The sequence below is a fragment of the Nuphar pumila genome, chromosome 6 (genome assembly GCF_984573655.1).
Source record: "Nuphar pumila chromosome 6, dmNupPumi1.hap1.1, whole genome shotgun sequence".
Classification (NCBI taxonomy): domain Eukaryota; kingdom Viridiplantae; phylum Streptophyta; class Magnoliopsida; order Nymphaeales; family Nymphaeaceae; genus Nuphar; species Nuphar pumila.
In genome coordinates, this window is record NC_143254.1 from 133,543,368 (window position 1) to 133,562,095 (window position 18,728).

General features: G+C 39.1%; 1 protein-coding gene and 1 long non-coding RNA gene across 2 annotated transcripts; one reads left to right on the forward strand and one right to left on the reverse strand.

The window, feature by feature from the left end:
• Positions 1-5,601: 5,601 nt before the first annotated feature.
• LOC149836335 (uncharacterized) lies at positions 5,602-13,200 on the forward strand. Its single transcript, XM_090010857.1, has 26 exons — positions 5,602-5,932; positions 6,027-6,098; positions 6,188-6,259; positions 6,428-6,499; positions 6,604-6,675; positions 7,345-7,416; positions 7,513-7,584; positions 7,698-7,769; positions 7,869-7,937; positions 8,045-8,116; positions 9,308-9,379; positions 9,473-9,544; positions 9,634-9,705; positions 9,783-9,854; positions 9,930-10,001; positions 10,334-10,405; positions 10,526-10,597; positions 10,701-10,772; positions 10,876-10,947; positions 11,039-11,110; positions 11,185-11,256; positions 11,339-11,412; positions 11,488-11,619; positions 11,690-12,028; positions 12,144-12,514; positions 12,648-13,200. The coding sequence occupies exons 1-26, from the start codon at positions 5,670-5,672 to the stop codon at positions 13,011-13,013; spliced, it is 2,982 nt and encodes a 993-aa protein (XP_089866983.1). The 5' UTR covers positions 5,602-5,669; the 3' UTR covers positions 13,014-13,200.
• Positions 13,201-14,768: 1,568 nt separating this feature from the next.
• Positions 14,769-18,689, reverse strand: LOC149836336 (uncharacterized). Its single transcript, XR_016432697.1, has 5 exons — positions 18,659-18,689; positions 18,485-18,538; positions 18,176-18,261; positions 16,298-16,400; positions 14,769-15,206 (listed from the first exon to the last, which is right to left on the reverse strand). It is a non-coding gene; the product is annotated as an uncharacterized LOC149836336 (long non-coding RNA).
• Between the last annotated feature and the right edge of the window lie 39 nt (positions 18,690-18,728).

Here is an 18,728-nt window from a genome sequence, read left to right on the forward strand (position 1 = left end):
TACCCCTCACCACCACATATTGGAATTGTGATGAAACCCTTGAGAGGTCCACCCAGCTTTGGCCTTTTGCTGCAAGCGCCACCACTCGTGGGCTTCAAACTTGTAATGCCACGTAAGCTTGGTAACATTTACAAGACAGATGAGCAGAGCCCTTGTGAGCAGCTACTACTACATATTTTGATTGAAGTGATTATTCATAGTCTCACTTAATGAGTGTTCATCATTGTCCAGAATGTTTTATGACTTTAATTTTTAGTAACAAATCCAATTTTTTAATGTTTTAATTCAAGATTCAATTTAATTTTTTCCATTTTTTAAGAGCCAATTCACCTAGTGAATTGATTTTATCATGGAGTTTTGGGTCTACGAAAACTTCCCTAAGTTTTACAAGACGTCAAAAGTTTGAACCTCATTTGCCATGAGGCTAACTAAACCTGAGGATACATTTGTGAGGTACTGTTTGCCAACCTTGTGTTAAGGAACCCATTATGAAAAAATATAATATTTTTTCAGGTTTTTGGCACATGTGATCCTTTAGATGTGATAAACTGAAATATGTTTACCAGCAAAATATGTTTGCTGATATAAATTGAGATTTTCATTGTTTTTTTTTTTTGCAAGTCTAACCCTGTAGATGCATTCGGTGTGGTTCATTTGATGGGAATCAAGAAATTTGATTTTTTAGTCTTTAACATTTTACAAAAGTTATGAGTCATTGATTTTCAAGCCTTAAAAGATCCTTCTTATATCAGATTTTTGCGAGGATTTAAAAATCAATGGCCTACAATGTATCAAAATTTTCAAACTTCAAAAAATATATATTTTTACAGTAAAAAACTATTCTTACCATTTTAATTTTACTGAACACATCCATAAGGTGTGGATTGGTCAAAACAACCTCTTCCCAGGGTAGCAAATCTTATTCCACTATTTGGTGGTAAGGGGAGTAGGGGTGTCAATGGGTCGGGTTTGGTACGAACCCAATTAGAACCACCATATTTTTTTATCATTTTTACATTGAAATTTTGCAGGTCTTAATCGAAACTCAGGTGGGATCCGTGTCTGGTACAAAATTTCACAAACTATACTTGGGTCCATGTATTAATCGGACCTTTGGGTCCAGACCCAGGTCTTAATGGGGTCTTATTATTTATCACCATACCCTAACCCTATAGAGTTTGATTCGGGGCGGATCCGAGTAAACCCGACCCGTCGACACCCCTAAAGGGAGCATAGAGTATTCCAAAAAATGAATTTGGTAAGCGCGGGGAGGGTTTTTCTCCAGTTAGCCAAAAAAAGGTTTTGCTAATTATTAGAACTAAAGAAACCAGCTATTTGTGGGAAGCCAAGTTCTTTTAATGCGACTAATTATACTCATTAACCAAATACTAATGTAAACCAATATTTAGTTGGCTTGATAATCTTTAAAGTTTCGTTATTAAAAACTTTGTACTTGCCTGCACCAATTAATGCCATGCTTTGGAAATAAACTGACATGGCAACACCAAGTTTCTCTTTTTTAAGTTCTGACCGTTGATCGAGAGATCTAGCGCCTTATGTAGCAAGACCTGCTATTATTTTAAGACAGTCACAGATCTCGTTTCCCGAAATATATTATTATTTTGAAAATTCTAGTTTTTTCTCGGGAAAATATTGAACATTATATACATGTTCATAAGTATACAATGCAAATAGAATATATGTAAAAATATAAATAAAGATATAAACAATACAAAAAGCTCAGCAAAAATGGTTTTCATAGAAAAATTTATCATAATAAAACTTGATATCTGGATGGAACCGTCACATTTTTTCATTATGATATTATGAAAATATTCTCGATATATGTGACAGTTTGAAAATAGGAATAATTCTATTTTTGGGGCTATCCTTTTGCCCCTAATAACAAAAGAGAGCCTCACTTTTTTAAATTTCTTGAATGTGCCAATAGTTTTCTTGAAAACTGACAAATATGAACCTAAAGGTTAACACCTGTCATCTCACTAAAGGGTTTGGCATAGTAGGATGGGGGAGGGGGGCTTAAGTCTAGATTCAAATCTCATGAGATGAGAGTCACCCCCTTGTGCAAAACAAAGCGTGGCAACTCCCTGCTGAGGGCAAGGGGTAAGCCCACTGCTAAGACAACGACTTAAGTACAACAGACAAAGTCAAATGCGACTAGGCTTTTTACACTAGCGGTTTCTCCGTGTAAATATCAAAAGAGAAAAAATGTTAACACCTATCGTATATACAAATACATAAATTTTGTTTTCACTTGATATAAATGCATATGTCGTGTCACGCGAACTGAGACCCATTGTGGTTCATCTATGATATGTCCACACGAGGACACATGAATTGATGATGCGAGACTTGTAAGTTGGAAAATATTTCAAAAAGTTAGGACACGAGAACACATGATTTTTTTTTTAAAACTTTTAATCAATAAAGGGTTTTTTTTTTCTATTTTAATAATAAAATTATAATTATATGAAAAATTAAAATAATGTCAGTGTCCCTGTCATCAGCATCACCAAGAGAACATGCATCCAAAATGATTCAGTCATCATCTGCTACTGAACTTCTTCATGTTCAAGCATATCCCAAGGGAAGACACCGTATCTTGTAAAACGCGGGGTCATTCAGTGTTTACAACCACAAACACAAACACTGGGTGAGATTTACAACAACCGGGTGAGATTGTTGATCCGCTCTCGCTGTCAAGCGGTGAGAAACATCATTACCAATAAATAAATTAAATTTTCCCTTTCTAATCACACCAAACTTTTAAATTTTCACGTTCTCCGGTCACTTTCCCCAGCCAGCTCTTTCCCACTCGCCTTTTGAAATCATTCAAGAATCATGATACCCAACTAACCTTCATCTTGCTTTACGTGTGCAGTGCTGCTGCAGATGGGGGGGGGGGGGGGTGGGTTAAAGGAATAATTTTCATAGGCAGAGCACTCTTTACTAATAATTTCAAATCTATACTACCCTTCTCATAATTCCAGAAAGTTCCCTACTATATCTTTGAATAAGTCGCTTGAGAGATAACCCGGCTTTTTTCAAAACGGGAAGTTAACTGGAGCCTGGAGGTCTCTAACGCAAGGTTTTTTTTTAATAAAGTAAACTTAATTAAAAAAAAAAAAAAAAGCAAGGCCCGGAGTGAATATACAAAGATGGACCCCCCAACAAATCTAGAACAGTCGGACGGGCCCAAGAGACGTCCGCCCCAGGCCATTTCAGCAGGACAAAAAACCGCCTGCCACTCAACTGGGGAACAGAGCGGGGACCACCAAAATGCCAAATGGGGCCCCACGAGGGTCCGGACGAACGAGAACATTCAGGGCATCCTTGTGGTACAGTGCTGCTTCAGGCTTCGGCCTGGCACTAGGACAGACTGGTCACGCCGTCCCCGCCGCAGACGGCTCCCGTCCGGCCCTGCTTTGTTGCTGGGCTCAGGCTTTACTCGGCCACGCGCGACCACCTTCCACTCGTTGACTGAAACACGAACTCCGATCTGAAATGGATGCCAGAGCCTTTTTTTTTTTTTTTTAGAAAGAAAATGATCATAATGCCCCTACCCGAGATGCGAAAAGTAGCCATCATTGCGGAATTATCCTGGGGGCGTCTTAGTCAATAATCTTCGGGCGTGATCCTGTGCCAGCAGCATTGAGATGTTCGAGGCGAGGGAGACTGAGAGGCAAAGAGAGAGAGAGACAACGCCATCTGATTCAGAGAGCAACATGCAGCCTTTTCCCGTGTGGGCCCAACCCAGCCTTCTTGAATCTTGATCATCCTCTCTCTCTACTTATTGAAAAATGAGAAGAAATAATAATTGTTTAATGGGAGCTCCTGCTTTCCCTAGATATCTTATTTTATTTGATCCCGATCCCACGCCTTTTTTTTTCCCTCCCGGTCCTCCATCTTCGTACGGTGACGGCATAGCGTTGTGGTTTGGAAGTCAGGACGTGGGGGGAGAGACATTTGAGGGAAGGGAGACGCGCTTTAACGAGGGAAGCAGCTGAACATGAGCTTTTTTTTTTTTTTTTGCTCAAACCAACATCGTGGCCGTCCGTTTTGTATTTTAAAAAGTTAAAAAGTCAACAGAACCTACGTGGCATTCATCCAAAATGCAAACAGACGGCCACGATGTTGGCATGAGCAAAAAGCTCATGTTCAGCAGCATGACCTGATCTGCTTCCTTTAACGAGTGATGTATTGGTGCTGCTTTCGGTCTCTGTTTTGATCCTTAACTCGTTTCTCATTGCTGCCTGCACGCTCTCTCCCAGTATCAAGCTCCTTCTTCTTCCTGTGATTCTTCTTCTGTACCCTTTTACTTCCGTCTTTCTCTGCTCATTGTTTTGAAGAAGCTTGACGTCTTTTTCTTCTTCTTCTTCTCTCCCTGAAGACTACTCGTTCTTTTGTTCTCAGTAACCAGAGTTGTTCTTCCCTTCTCTGCGACGCAGTAGACTTTAGTTCTTCTTCTGGTGCTGTTGCTTTCTGTTTCGAGAAAGAACGAAATCGTTCGCACTGTTTGATGCTCTAATGGAGAAGATTTGGTCACGGAGAAGGAGACTTACGTTGCTAGTGCCAGCACTACTGGTGCTTTCTTCTACTACGCTCATCCGTGCCACTCCGAATGCTGACGAAGGTAAGACCATGCGCTTCTTCTTCTTCCTGTTCTTGTTTTTAACTGATCGAGTTTTTTAGCTTATTTTCGGTTCTGTTAGTCTTCTGTGCGAGGAAGTCGGGTTCTGATGGAAGTTAGGATTTTCTGTTTCATTATGCACTCGAGAGATCTACCTGGTTTTGAGCTCCTCTTGAGTTCCGAGTTCGGTTCTTTGAAACTCTCTCTCTCTCTCTCTCTCTCTCTCTCTCTCTCTCTCTCTCTCTCTCTCTCTCTCTCTCTCTCTCTCTCTCTCTCTCGTAAAAGCTGATGCTTCATCGGTCTAAAACTTTGACATGTTTTACTGTCAAATGCAATGCTTCGTCGTGATGCTAGTATTTTTTCGATTTTCTTGAGTTTCATGAATGTGACCTAACCTTCATTCAACACAACGACCGATCTTTAGAAAAACACAGGTTCTTAAATGATTCAGAATGCTGTGCTGCGAGCCCTCTTTTCTTCTTTTTCTTGCTCAAAAGTGCATTAGAACAGGAGAGATTAGTTTTTTACTCCGTTTTCTGGTTTTGGAACTTCACGTTTTCTTGACTTTGGGCCACATTGCTTCGAATATCCCGAAGAAGGCTTAACCGAAAAGCCTAGAAACGGAGTCCTGCTTCTTAGAGAGGAAAGCTTTGATCTTTTTCATCACGTCTCGCTGTAAATGTGCATGGCTGCGAAATATTTGGTTTTTACGCAATTTGCTTCCTCTCTGCTCCTGTATTGTTGCTTATTCGAGTAATCTTCCTGTCTGACTCCGTATTGAAGAGGATTTATTTTATGGCAATATCCTGAATATATTTTCTCAAAATGGTTAAAATCTTCACAAAATGATAAAATGTGGCGTGAGACAATGTTGAGATAAACAGGACAGGAACTGCCTTCCTGAACAACCAAATGTTTTAAGTTGTTTTCTCTTTTTTCCTTTTTTGTTTGGGGATGTGTTAAGAGCTATAACAAGCGTTTTTGTTTTGTGAAAACAAATCGTAAGCTTGCGATTCTAATGACGGGATCATTTACGTGGGTAAAAGTTGTTGCCATTTCGATGCTTCAAAATGAACTTCCCTTCTCCTTTTGTCATCTTTTGATGCTTGCATGTGCATCGATTTTCAAATCACGTTATCTTGCAGGAAAAACATTGTTGTCGCTCAAATCATCCTTCATTAATGCTGATCATGTGCTGCAAGACTGGAATGCTGCAAATGTTGATCACTGTTCATGGCATGGGGTCTATTGTGATAACATGACTTTCTATGTGGTGTCCCTGTATGATTCGTCAAGCCTCTCTAGTTTCTTTAGTGTCCGGTTTATTCCTTCTGCTTTTTAGTCGTTATTTACTTGTTATGGTGTTCTGTTGCAGTAACCTTTCGAACTTCAATCTGGGTGGTGAAATTTCGCCTGCCATCGGTGACTTCAAGTATTTGGAATCCATGTATTGATACACTTGCTGTATTCTATGTGAAATTTCATCTTTCATAAAGAGCACTTTATTTTAGGATAATCTTCTATTCTGTTCTGCAGAGATCTTAAAGAAAATCACCTTACTGGGCAGATTCCTGATGAAGTTGGCAGCTGTGTTTCATTGAAGTACCTGTAAGATTCTTCTATCTTCTGATTCAATTCCTTATCTTGAAGTACCTAAGGAGAGATCTCTGCATGACTATTTCACTCCTGGCCTTTTCTTTGTTCTGTTGTATCGGTGGGTTACCACTTTTCTCAATTGTAACCAAACAAATTATTATTATGTTCCTCTTAATGCAGGGATCTATCTGCCAATTCTTTATATGGAGATATTCCCTTCTCCATATCCAAGCTGAAGCAACTAGAGGAATTGTGGGTTGCGTTCCTTCTTCTTTCCATTTTCTGCTTAGGTGCCTTGGCAGTTTGTCTCTGCATTCAGTTTCTGCTGTTTTTTATGTCTAATTTGCAATTTGCAGGATCTTGAAATCTAATCAATTGACTGGACCAATTCCTTCAACCTTGTCCCAGATTCCAACTCTGAAAATATTGTAAGTACCAGGTTGTGGTTTTACTGACATTGAGTGAAGGCCTACTAATTGTCGGGTTTCCTGCCTTGCTAATATTCTGACCTTGATAAACTTGTATTACTTGTCCTGATCCTGTGTGCCCTTGTGAGATTGAACTTAAGTGCTATCCACAAGTAGTCAAACCTTCTTATTTGTTCATCTAGGTCATTTGCTTCAACCAAATGATTGTCTTGAAGGCCTTGCTAATATCCTGACCTTGCAAGACTTGAATGACTTGTGCAGAGTTCTGGAAGTCTGCGTGAGATCACATGGATACTTCATTTTGACTCCCTTTCCATATCCCATTATATGTTAGTCATGTTGCAAACTTCATAAAATTGGCTATATCCCCGCATCCAAAGTCATATCCATGTGATGTGTGGGAATGACTTGTAGTAGTTCACAGACCAATATGACTTGCTTAGTGTTCCCAAGGCTTTGATGAATGCTCCCAAAGCTTTGAAACGCAATGCTCTCAATAAAGTGAGACTGTCTTGGTAATTGCTGTGTCTGTCTTTGACATACACATAATTTCTGTTGTGTACTCTAGCTTGTGAACTTTGTATTCAAGCTGAAGACTTTTTTACTTTGTCCAATTATTCGTTAAAATTTTAAAAGGATATCTGATGCCTTAATTTAATCTTTAAAAAGGGATCTTGCCCAGAATCAGCTCACTGGTGAAATACCAAGGCTAATATATTGGAATGAAGTGTTGCAGTACCTGTAAGTTCTTTACATATGACATTTATCATTTGTGTAATGAAGTTTTGTAGAAATACTTTCTTTGTGCTGGTAAAAAAAATCTTTGTCTTTTTCCAGAGGGTTGAGAGGCAATGCCTTGACTGGGACACTATCTCCTGACATGTGCCAATTAACCGGACTGTGGTATTTGTATGTTACCATCAATCTGTTGACAATTCTTGAAATGCTTTGAATTTTCTGCTGGACATTCTCATTGTTACAAATTGTTTTCCACTGATGTTGTTCCCATTGCTGCTGTTCAGTGACGTGAGAGGCAATAACTTGACTGGGACCATTCCTGATAATATAGGAAATTGTACAAGTTTTGAGATTCTGTATGTATATGAGTTTAATATTTGTTTTTTCATTTATAGAAAAGATTTGCATGTGTTTATTTGCATGGCCTAATCTCTCAACTCAATTTTTATATCCAGGGATATCTCATACAACCAAATAACTGGAGAGATTCCTTATAATATTGGTTTCCTGCAAGTTGCAACACTGTATGCCAGTTTCTTGTTTAAGTTTGATAGTCTATTGCACACAGGCCAATGAGGGTTTGAATGTGTCAAATTTTTCGATGTTCATTTCCAAATTTGCTATATTATAGGTCACTGCAAGGAAATAGGTTGACTGGAAAGATTCCAAAAGTAATAGGTCTAATGCAGGCTCTTGCTATCTTGTAAGTAATCTTATTTGCTTTAGTGGAACTGCTTCTAAGAGCCAAATTTGTGAATCTGTTATATTTCATGAAATGCAACTTCATGGCCTTGTTGCTTGAATCATATGATTTCTCCCTCAGTTTGCTCGTTATCTATGTCACATAAGTGCTGGTGCGACACGGCAGTTTCAAAAAACTCATATATATATAGTCACCTGTGTACGGTACGGGTACGGAGGATACGGCACGACAATTACAAAAAATGTGGGTAAGGGGGCACATCTATATATATCACATAAATTCAAAATAAACTGATTATAATCTAAATATATATGCTATATCTAAAATATATATTATATACTGAAAATATGAAGTTATAAACTGAAAATATAATTATAAATTGTAAATTAAATACAAACTTGTATGTATGGAGGGTAAAATGGCGTGTCCGGGTGTCCATGCTTGTCGACATGGGTACGGAGGGCAAAATGGAGTGTCTGGCCCGTCTGGGTACCATAGTATATATATAAAAGTTCAACGCACCATTGTCAGGTGTGTTGTGTGTGTGTGAATACATATTTAATTATATACTACAGATAAAACTGGACCCGTTTTGGGTTAACTGAGTCCAGTTTTTGGACTCAAATGGAACTTTCAGGGTTGACCACACCTGACACTGTCGATGCTGTGTCCAAGTGTCGTACTTTCACGGCCATGGGTGTGTTGACCTTTTAGAAGTGTCCATGTTACATGGTTAGTTATATTTGAGAGATGGCATGATACATTAGCAATGCGATCCATGAATCAAGAAGAAAGCTGACTGAACCAAGTTACTCTATTGCCTTGAGAATCATGCTTGCTGTGTCATTCCATATACCAATTCCACCATGTTTATAGGACCATTTCATGTTCAGGGCATGATTTCTGAAGATCATGCCCAGAATATAATCAGATACCTCACGGCATGTTGCTGATAAGGCATATCCATTATAAAGCAGTCAGAATGATGTGACAGCATAGCCTGAGGGTCAAATATCCAACTTTTTTATCTCCAAATAGTTTTAGCATTTTGATTATTCGTTCATAAGCATTCTCCATAGACACACACACATGCTTGAGGCTTGTCTTATGATCAAGTTGTCTGGTTCTTTTCCTTTGGCCGGTTGGAAACATGTGGCTCATGGCAGGTTTTCAAATCTTACTGTGATCCAGGGATTTAAGTGAGAATGAACTAGTTGGGCCATTACCACCAATCTTGGGCAACCTTTCTTATATTGGAAAACTGTGAGTTGGTTTAGTTGATGCACAGTTTCATTTCATTTTTATGTACTGTGCTTGTCTTTGCCAATGTGACTAATACCAACAATTGATTGACAGGTACCTTCACAGTAATAAACTTACAGGGACCATTCCTCCAGAACTTGGAAACATGACAAAGCTCAGCTATCTGTAAGAGCATCTTCTGTTTGAATTCTCATATCTTCATGGATTTGAGTATATTTGTATTGTCAAACCTTTAAGGAGGCCATTGTTTTCAGGCAATTGAGCAACAATCAGCTTGTTGGTGGTATTCCTTCTGAACTTGGAAAGCTAGTTGACCTTTTTGAATTGTAAGTGTTTGATATCTAATGTGATGCCCGTACCTGTTATGCTGGTTCCTGATTCTTATTCCTTGTTATTGCCTTAGGAACCTAGCTAACAATAATCTTGATGGACCGATTCCTGAGAACATCAGCTCCTGCACTGCTCTTAACCAATTGTGAGTTTTCCATTCTCACCTCATGTGGGGCTCTTAAAATTGTGCTAAACTGCTGATTGTTGTTCATATTTTCAGTAATGTGCATGGGAATTCCTTGAATGGATCCATCCCACTCAAGTTTGAAAAGTTGGGGAGCCTAACTTACTTGTAAGTACACTTATATGAAACTAACTTTTGTTTTATTATGAAAAGATTTTTTGGAGCTTTTTCAGGACATAATTGATGCGAGTATGTTAGGCCGTGCTGCCTTTTCACGTTGGTACCCTGGACCAACTGTCTTGGGGAAACCTAGTATGACTTCATTCTGATCTGCTAGGTTACTGGAACAGTTCCATTAAAATTTGCAGCCCAGGCTCAATACAATTCTTGTAGCCCTCTTCAATGATGACTGCTAATCTTGAATCTAATTTTGTGCGCTACATCTAAAGTCACCATCTTAATAAACTTTGTGTTTTCGATCTTGTTATTCTGCCATGTAGGAATTTGTCATCCAATAGGTTCAGTGGCAGAATCCCAGCTGAGTTGGGGCGCATTATCAATCTTGACACCTTGTAAGTTAAAATTTTCTTTTTCTTTTGCAATGGTATTTAAATTGTTTGTGTGGTATTAAATAATTTTTGTGGTTTTTCCATCCACCTGCTTCACTGAATGTATGTTATTATGTGCTCAAGGGATCTCTCTGACAATGACTTTTCTGGGAAAATACCAGTTTCTGTTGGTGATCTCGAACACCTTCTGGAATTGTAAGTGCATGTCCTGCCGGATATTCTGTTACTGCTCAATCAGCTATGCTCATTTTCATCTGTGATTACTATCTATGAACTCTGGATTGTTTGCTTGATGCAGAAACTTGAGCAAAAACCATCTTAGTGGACCGATTCCATCAGAATTTGGGAATCTTGGAAGTGTTCAAGTTGTGTAAGTTGGTTATCCATGTTCAGATTTTTGTGGATTCTTATTTGAGAACAAAATCCTTCCATTCATTGACATAAATTTACTAACTAAAGTTTCAAATTTCCAGTGATCTTTCCTATAACAATCTAGCAGGTGTGATTCCCCAGGAATTGGGTCAGCTGCAGAATATTGCTTCTCTGTAAATCCATTTAAACCTCAACATCATTCATTCAGCATACACATCTTGCAGAGGAAATTCTTGTATTTATTCTCTTCTGATGCTTTGCCAGGGTATTGAGCAACAACAATCTGCATGGAGAGATACCACCTCAAATAGATGATTGCTTCAGCCTTACAAATCTGTGAGTTTGAGTCCTTGGTTCAGTTTCTCATTACATGTAAATCTTTTCCTTATTTCTTGGAAAATGTGGTGCAGGAACCTCTCGTATAATAACCTTTCAGGAGTTGTTCCATTGATGAGAAATTTTTCTAGGTTTCCTCCTGAAAGGTATGCAGATGACTCGGTGTATGCTTTTGACATTTTCGATGGTTGTCCACTCTAACCTTGTTTTTCTTTGCATCTGTTACAGTTTCCTAGGGAATCCGTTGTTGTGTGGAAACTGGTTGGCATCTGCTTGTGGATCATATAGTCGACCATCCAAAGGTACATTGTATATCTATGGTTGTTGAGTATTCATTCTCTTACATCATGTTCACAAATTCTGTATCTCCAACTCAGACATCATCTCAAGAGCTGTAGTTGTCTGTATAACCTTGGGCTGCATCACCTTGTTATCCATGATCATTGTGGCGGTTTACAGATCCAACCAATCAAAGCAGTTTGCCAAAGGTTCCAGCAGTACTATCCAAGGTAGTATTCATGGCTTGTTCATTAGCTGCTGCATTGAGCCTGGATTCTAATTGTGACCCCTATAAATTAGGTCCTCCAAAGCTGGTGATCCTGCACATGAACATGGCTATCCATACATATGATGATATCATGAGAATCACCGAAAACTTAAGCGAGAAGTACATTATTGGATATGGTGCCACCAGCACCGTGTATAAATGTATCCTTAAGAATTCAAAACCAATTGCCATTAAGAGACTCTACTGTCAGTATTCTCATAATCTGCGTGAATTCGAAAATGAACTTGCAACTATTGGCAGCATCAAGCATAGGAACCTCGTTAGCTTGCATGGCTATGCCCTCACACCTCATGGCAACCTTCTCTTCTATGATTACATGGAAAACGGATCACTGTGGGATCTTCTTCATGGTCAGTATCAATAGATGCTTAAGTGATGGTTTTGAATTTTTCAGGCACGAAGTGATATTGATCTGATGGTGGATTTGTCATTTCATTAATTGACATTGAGCTTTGCTTGAAACAGGACCTTCCAAAAAAGTAAAATTGGACTGGGACACAAGACTGCGAATTGCTGTTGGTGCAGCTCAGGGACTTGCATATCTTCACCACGACTGCAATCCACGAATTATTCACAGGGATGTTAAGACATCCAACATCCTACTTGATTTGATCTTTGAAGCTCATCTCTCTGACTTTGGAATAGCGAAGAGCATTTCCTCTGCCAAAACCCATGCATCAACTTATGTGATGGGAACAGTTGGCTACATTGACCCTGAGTATGCTCGGACTTCCAGACTCAATGAAAAGTCTGATGTTTACAGCTTTGGAATTGTTCTTCTGGAGCTACTTACAGGGAAGAAGGCTGTGGATGATGAATCTAATTTGCATCAGCTGGTTGGTTCAACCTGCACTTGATTTTTCTTGTTTCAGGATCATTTTTATCTTTGTTTCATTTCTGGTAGTGGCATGTATTCTACTCTTTTCTTTTGTGATAATCTGTTCATTTGTTAGTGAATTACCTATTCAGATTATCTCAAAAGTAGACGACAATACCGTCATGGAGGCTGTTGATTCAGAGGTTTCAGTGACTTGTACTGATATGAAGTCGGTTGGGAAGATGTTCCAGCTTGCCTTGCTCTGCACAAGGAGGCACCCATCCGAGAGGCCCACCATGCATGAAGTCTCAAGGGTGCTTGTTTCTCTGCTGCCTGACCCTTTTCCATCAGGCAAACCAGGATCAGAATCCAAGATAATGAGCTGTGGGCGTTATATGGACCAGTACTCGGAAGGAAAACTTCACCAGAATGTTTCTGCTGCAGCTGAGAGTGAAAACTGCTCTGACGCACAGTGGTTAGTGAGGTTCAATGAGGTCGTCTCCCAGAATACTCTCTGAAAATTACGGTATACATGTACATGGTCCCAAGCCTTCTCGTCTACTGGGTGCTGGACACGGTTGACAAACAACTACATTTCAGGTGTTTCTTTTTCTCATACAGCGATTTTGGCATCCTTTCTGTTTTAGAAGGTATGAAAAAAACAGCCCTTCAACAAGTGATCTGGTTTCATATAGGACGTATCTACTGTCCTACAGAGTATTGTTTTGTCTGGATTCGTTCATCTGAAATGAAAAGAAAAATGCTATTTGCCAAGCATTTTGTGGTGAATCGGATATTATTCTTGTCTATTGTTAGCCAAATGCTTACTCTGTAAATTATGTGCATCTTGGCTAGTAAATAATCATCCAAATGCAATGCTTCTAAATCTAATGCATCGAATTTCATGAAAACAAAGAGGTGCTTCACGTCGGAATGTTCAAACTGTTTCATTCTTGGCAATTCGTTTGGATAGAATCATAGGTAGAAATTAAGTAAATAAAGCTCACGCCTATGATTTCTCATTGCTCTCGCCAAACCTGGAAAAGAATATGGCGGTTATTTACAACAGTACATTTTTATAATTCAAAATCATGCCTAGTTTTCTCTCTAGTTTTGCAAATACATACCTACCTAATTTTGTACTGATGTCATATCGGCCTCAATCGCCCAATACGTATATATCCAGAAAATTGATACAGAAGAGGAAAATTTTCAAAAAAAATCTGAAAAATAGTTAAAAATAGTTCTTAAATATTATTTTAATTAAACATTGGGCGATTCAAAATGATTCAGCCCTGAATCGGTATCGTCCGATTCACCTGAAAAGATCATGGCCAGAGACGATACTGACAACATTGGGCCAAACTATTGTTATTTTAGCCATAATATAAAAATGTTAATCCATTTTATCCTGCGTGTGTATCCTATCCACCAAAATATATTAGTATCAAACTATCTCTGAGCAGGCCTATCAGTGCATAATGCCACCTAAGTTTAAGACTACCGAGCTATAGATATGCATTCGGAAAGTTTGGAGAGCATTTTCTTCTAGCTTCCAGAGATGGATTCGGGACAATTGAGAAGCATTTTGTGATTGATGTTCCATGTTCCACAGATGGATGTCATGCAAAAGTATGGGCAGCTTTAAGTGCCATCAACACCACTTTATCAGCTCATACTTTAAACGTGGGCAGGGGACCCGGGCTTTTACGCCAATGAGTTGGTGAGCAAGGCGGATTTCCAGCAAGCAAGTTTTCACTTGTCAGCAATACCATAAGCACTGTGGGAGGGGAGGCAGTAGGAGAAGGACCACGCGCCCAGCTGGTACGGAAGCAAGGGGGGCCCGCGTCCGAAACCAGCTATGCCGGTCGTCCGGTGGTCGGAGAAGACTGAGCAGCCAACGGCGAAGTTCGCCACCGGGGGCTTCCCCGGCAGCAACAGCGTATCGGAGAGGAGGAGGCCGCTGCCGGTGATGCCGGAGCTGGACAGGAGGATGTACGGGGGACAGGGAGCGGCGGAGGAGCAGTTGGGGTTAGCACAGCCGACGAATCAGGCGGAGGAGGAAGACTTGGGGATGAATGAGGGGATTCCGGAGGTTGATGAGGGGCAATTTGCGCATCACAGCAATGCCTCAGTACCTTGAGCGTGCGCCTTGCCTCTGAGGCGTACGCTTCAGGTACTGAGGCGTACGCCTCTCACAACACTGGTTTTTAACACCAAACGGCCTCAATATATGCAACAGAAAGAAATGCAAACAGCAAATCAAAAAGGAAAACATTTTACTGAATTTAGGACTCTTTACAATGGGCAATCTACAACCATAATTGAAATGTAAAAAAAAATATGAAGGATTAAAAACAGTGCGCCTCTCCATTATTCTGTATGTCATCATGCCTGAGTTTTCAGTCTGAAAACATATTCCTATTTCTTCAGCAAGTTTTCCGTGGTTTGGTGGTCCATTGGTCCTACACATTCCCCATGACCGGAGCACCTTTGGCGACCTAGCAGGGACCAAACATCTTGCTGATATTGTCTGATATGGTTTCAGTGTTGCAAATTCTGACTGTCGCATGCTCCTATTGGCGTTCTGTTCCTTTAATAATGCCGCTATAGCAATCTCTCAGAGAAACACTCAAAACCATTGCAAGAAGCTAAAGCGTAGCACATATATCAGTGGATGACGCAACCCCCATTTCCAATGGTCAAAAATTCTACAGAGCAGCAAGAAGCATCAGTTTTTCCTCCTCAGTAAAGAATATGAAGCAGCAGCATCAAAATCCGAGTTTTCCAGTTATTTAATGAGTAGTGTCCAACGTGGTATACATAATAATATGATACTTTTGGAACAATAATGCAATAAAATGTTCACGTCACCACAATTATGACACATTTAAGGGATATCTATAAGTTTCTTGTTCACAGCGAGGACACATCACTTGACAGCATTACAGAAACATTTAAAGTTCATCCAACAATACACAAAACTTGAGTGGTATTATCAATTCCATAATGGTATGACAATTGGTTACCAACCTGCCTGATTTGTAAGCTGGGATCATCTAAGGCATCCAACTTCCAGAATAAGGGATAAACAAAAGCATTTTGATTCAGTAGTTCTACCAACCAACCAAACTAGTAAACAGATTGGACTTTCTTTTGCTACTAGCTGAAAGGCTCGTGCAGCAAGAGAAATAATTGTTAAAAACAAAAATGATCTGAGCTCTCCCACAACTCCCTGCACTTTTACTCCGTATTGAAAAGCCACCAAAATAATTGATAAACGATATTCCAATAATCAGTTGAACTGTCATGAAAGACGGGCTCCAATAAAAAGCTGAGGGTGAATCACGCAAACATGAACTGGTGATAAGAGGAAAACAGGCAGTAGTTCATGGGTAAAGGTGCCAATCAGATCAGAAGGTCAGATTTCATCCATTTCTACCCACATGGGAACTAAGCCAACATAATTGGCTGATTCAAATTTGAGTCAGGCCAATTTTGGTCCTAAATGCAGGGTAGATCAGCTACACATGCAGACACAAGTGCAGATAATTGAATTGTATATACTGGAAGCTTTATATTATACACTTAATGAAGCATCAGAGGCAATTACAAACATTACTAACACACGACTCCATTTGATGTCCCACATCCAAACATACTTTTTTCAAATCAAACGAGAGAGAGAGAGAGAGAGAGAGAGAGATCAGCAAGTTAAGGGGCCAAAGAAAATGATGTGCAAAAGAGCATGCTTGTGAAGCTTTAGCAAATATGATGATAATATAGGAATGAACAAACATACCTGTGCCACAAGCAAGCCACGATTGCTGGACACACCATTTGATGAGGTGTTAACTTCAAGCATTTCTCTAAATGGAAACCTTCTACCAGCCAATTGATCTTTGCTGCCGCACCAGTGGCACCAAAATTACAAGGTTAAATACAAGCAAACAAAGTCATTGGACAGTAATTGCTCTACTCAAATATGCAGCAATGATGAGATGGCAGACAAAGGAAAAGGTCAGATGTTTTAAAGTGGTCAGGTAGTTATAATTCTTGAAATGCATTTATCTTGAGTTCAACCTCAAACATGAGCCAAATGAAATAATGCATGATCATTAAAGCTCTCTCTCTCTCTCTCTCTCTCTCTCTCTCTCTCTCTCTCTCTCTCTCTCTCTCTCTCTCTCTCTCTCTCTCTCTCTCTCTCTCGATATATATATATATATATATATATATATATATATATATATATATATTCGGTACACAAGCTAGAAAGCTTTAGGGACTTCCATTGAAAAGGATAAAGTTATATTCCCTTGTCAGTAGTCAAACAACCAATGGAATGGAGCATCCTAGACAGCTTCATTTAGGAAAATGGAAACCTTGAGAAGATGCTCCCTAGGGGCACAAATAACCTCAATATTCAGTCCATTGCATTAGACACAAAGAACATGTGATTGTATAGTTCAAATATATACAGAGAATAAGTGTATTCACATGCTTTTACGAAAACATTATTTGTTTACCCTTACTAGCCTACATGAACATATAAATTTTGGGTAAATTAATAATCTAGCTTATTATTCTTATATTTGCAGTTCTATATTGTTGTGTATAAGCCCCATTTCCATAGTATATATTGATTAAGAGTAAAAAACAATCTAAGTATTTTTCACTTCCTAAACATTTCCCAAACATTTCTCGATTATTTGCATCTCATTTCCCAGTTCCTATTTCACACAAACCTCAAAAAAAAATTCTCCGCCTCTGTTTCTCAGAAAGTTACCGGTTTTTTGTTTCCGGTTTTGGCAACCTTGATCAAGAACTTTTCTGTTTAGACTGTTTATGTCTGTGCACATATGCATACATTTATGTACATTTGTGGATGCACTATCTTCCATCTACCTGTCAAACACAAAACCTAGTGATCTCCACAGATAAATGTAAGTGCGTGCAAGGCTAGGTGCTGTCTTACTTTACCCACAAGCTCTAAAAGGGAAGCCTTCACCAAATATGCCTTGCTTAATACCTACCATCTCCAGGTGTAGTCCTACAATGGCTGCAGGGTTAGACGATGTTGAGTTTTCATAGCTTAGGACTAAAAAGGAACTGTCATTCTGTTTGTGGATGAATGTGATGAGGGATGGAAAGCAAGAGAAGATATATTTTGCAAGATTATTGATGAGATATTTCTTGATAGGTATAGTGAAGGTTGCTTTCTTTCATGCCAATAGCACTCAGTTTGCTCAACATGCAAAAGCAAGAAGAGCAAAACCATCATTCATCCATACAAAAAACCAAAATGCACAATTGCAAATGAAAAGTGAAATGAGGAAAGGAAGCTGAATTAAGTTAATGAGTAACAGTCAAAATTTTCATAAAAAAAAAGCCAATCAAGATAGAAAACCTAAGACTGGGAAAGCAGGGCATAAAACATATATAAATGAAAATTATAAGCTCAAAATATTAGGGAAAAAGAAAAAGAAAAAAATGATGGATGTGTGTGTACGTGTATGTGTATGTCACAAAAAGATTGGTTGTTTCAAAAGGGTCATGCTAACGCATGCATCTAGCATCTAATGCAGGGAAAAAAATCTGCACCTATATCATTGGCATGGTTTAAGAACATGAACAAAAATACAAGTATCTTTTTTGACACTAAATAAAAAAGGGCTCAGACCTTGTTTCAATCACTCTCCCATCTCCCATGGTTTGATTTGGTCTCATTTGAAACATATGTTCTTCCTCTTCATCCATGCACTCAACCTACAATGATGAAAATGATTTTCAAAATCCGGAAAAATAAAACTTTTGGTATTGCAGGCAAGGAAAAATGCACATCCCAGAAAATGTGCACCCATAGAACCCCATGTGATAAAATGTCCATCAAAATAACATTATGCATAAAAATAAGAGACAACATGATCAAGCATCTGCAGCAGATTGGCAACTGAAGCCAAATTTGCTTTTAATTGGCATGCAAACCCACCATATGTTCTTGTTGCAACAAGCCATTCATGTTCTCTTTGACTCCATTGCAGATCTGGAGAAAAAAGGAAAGGATTATTTAGAATCAAGAAAGAATTAAACGGTCTTGCAAGCATACTTGCACAGACAAAGAATAACCCAGAGAATGAAAATTTTCCACTTTGCAACAAGAAACCTTGAGCGGTAAATGAGTGGGATGGGGCATAGTTGTCTGAGACGCATTATGGTGCTGGACTTCAGATTTG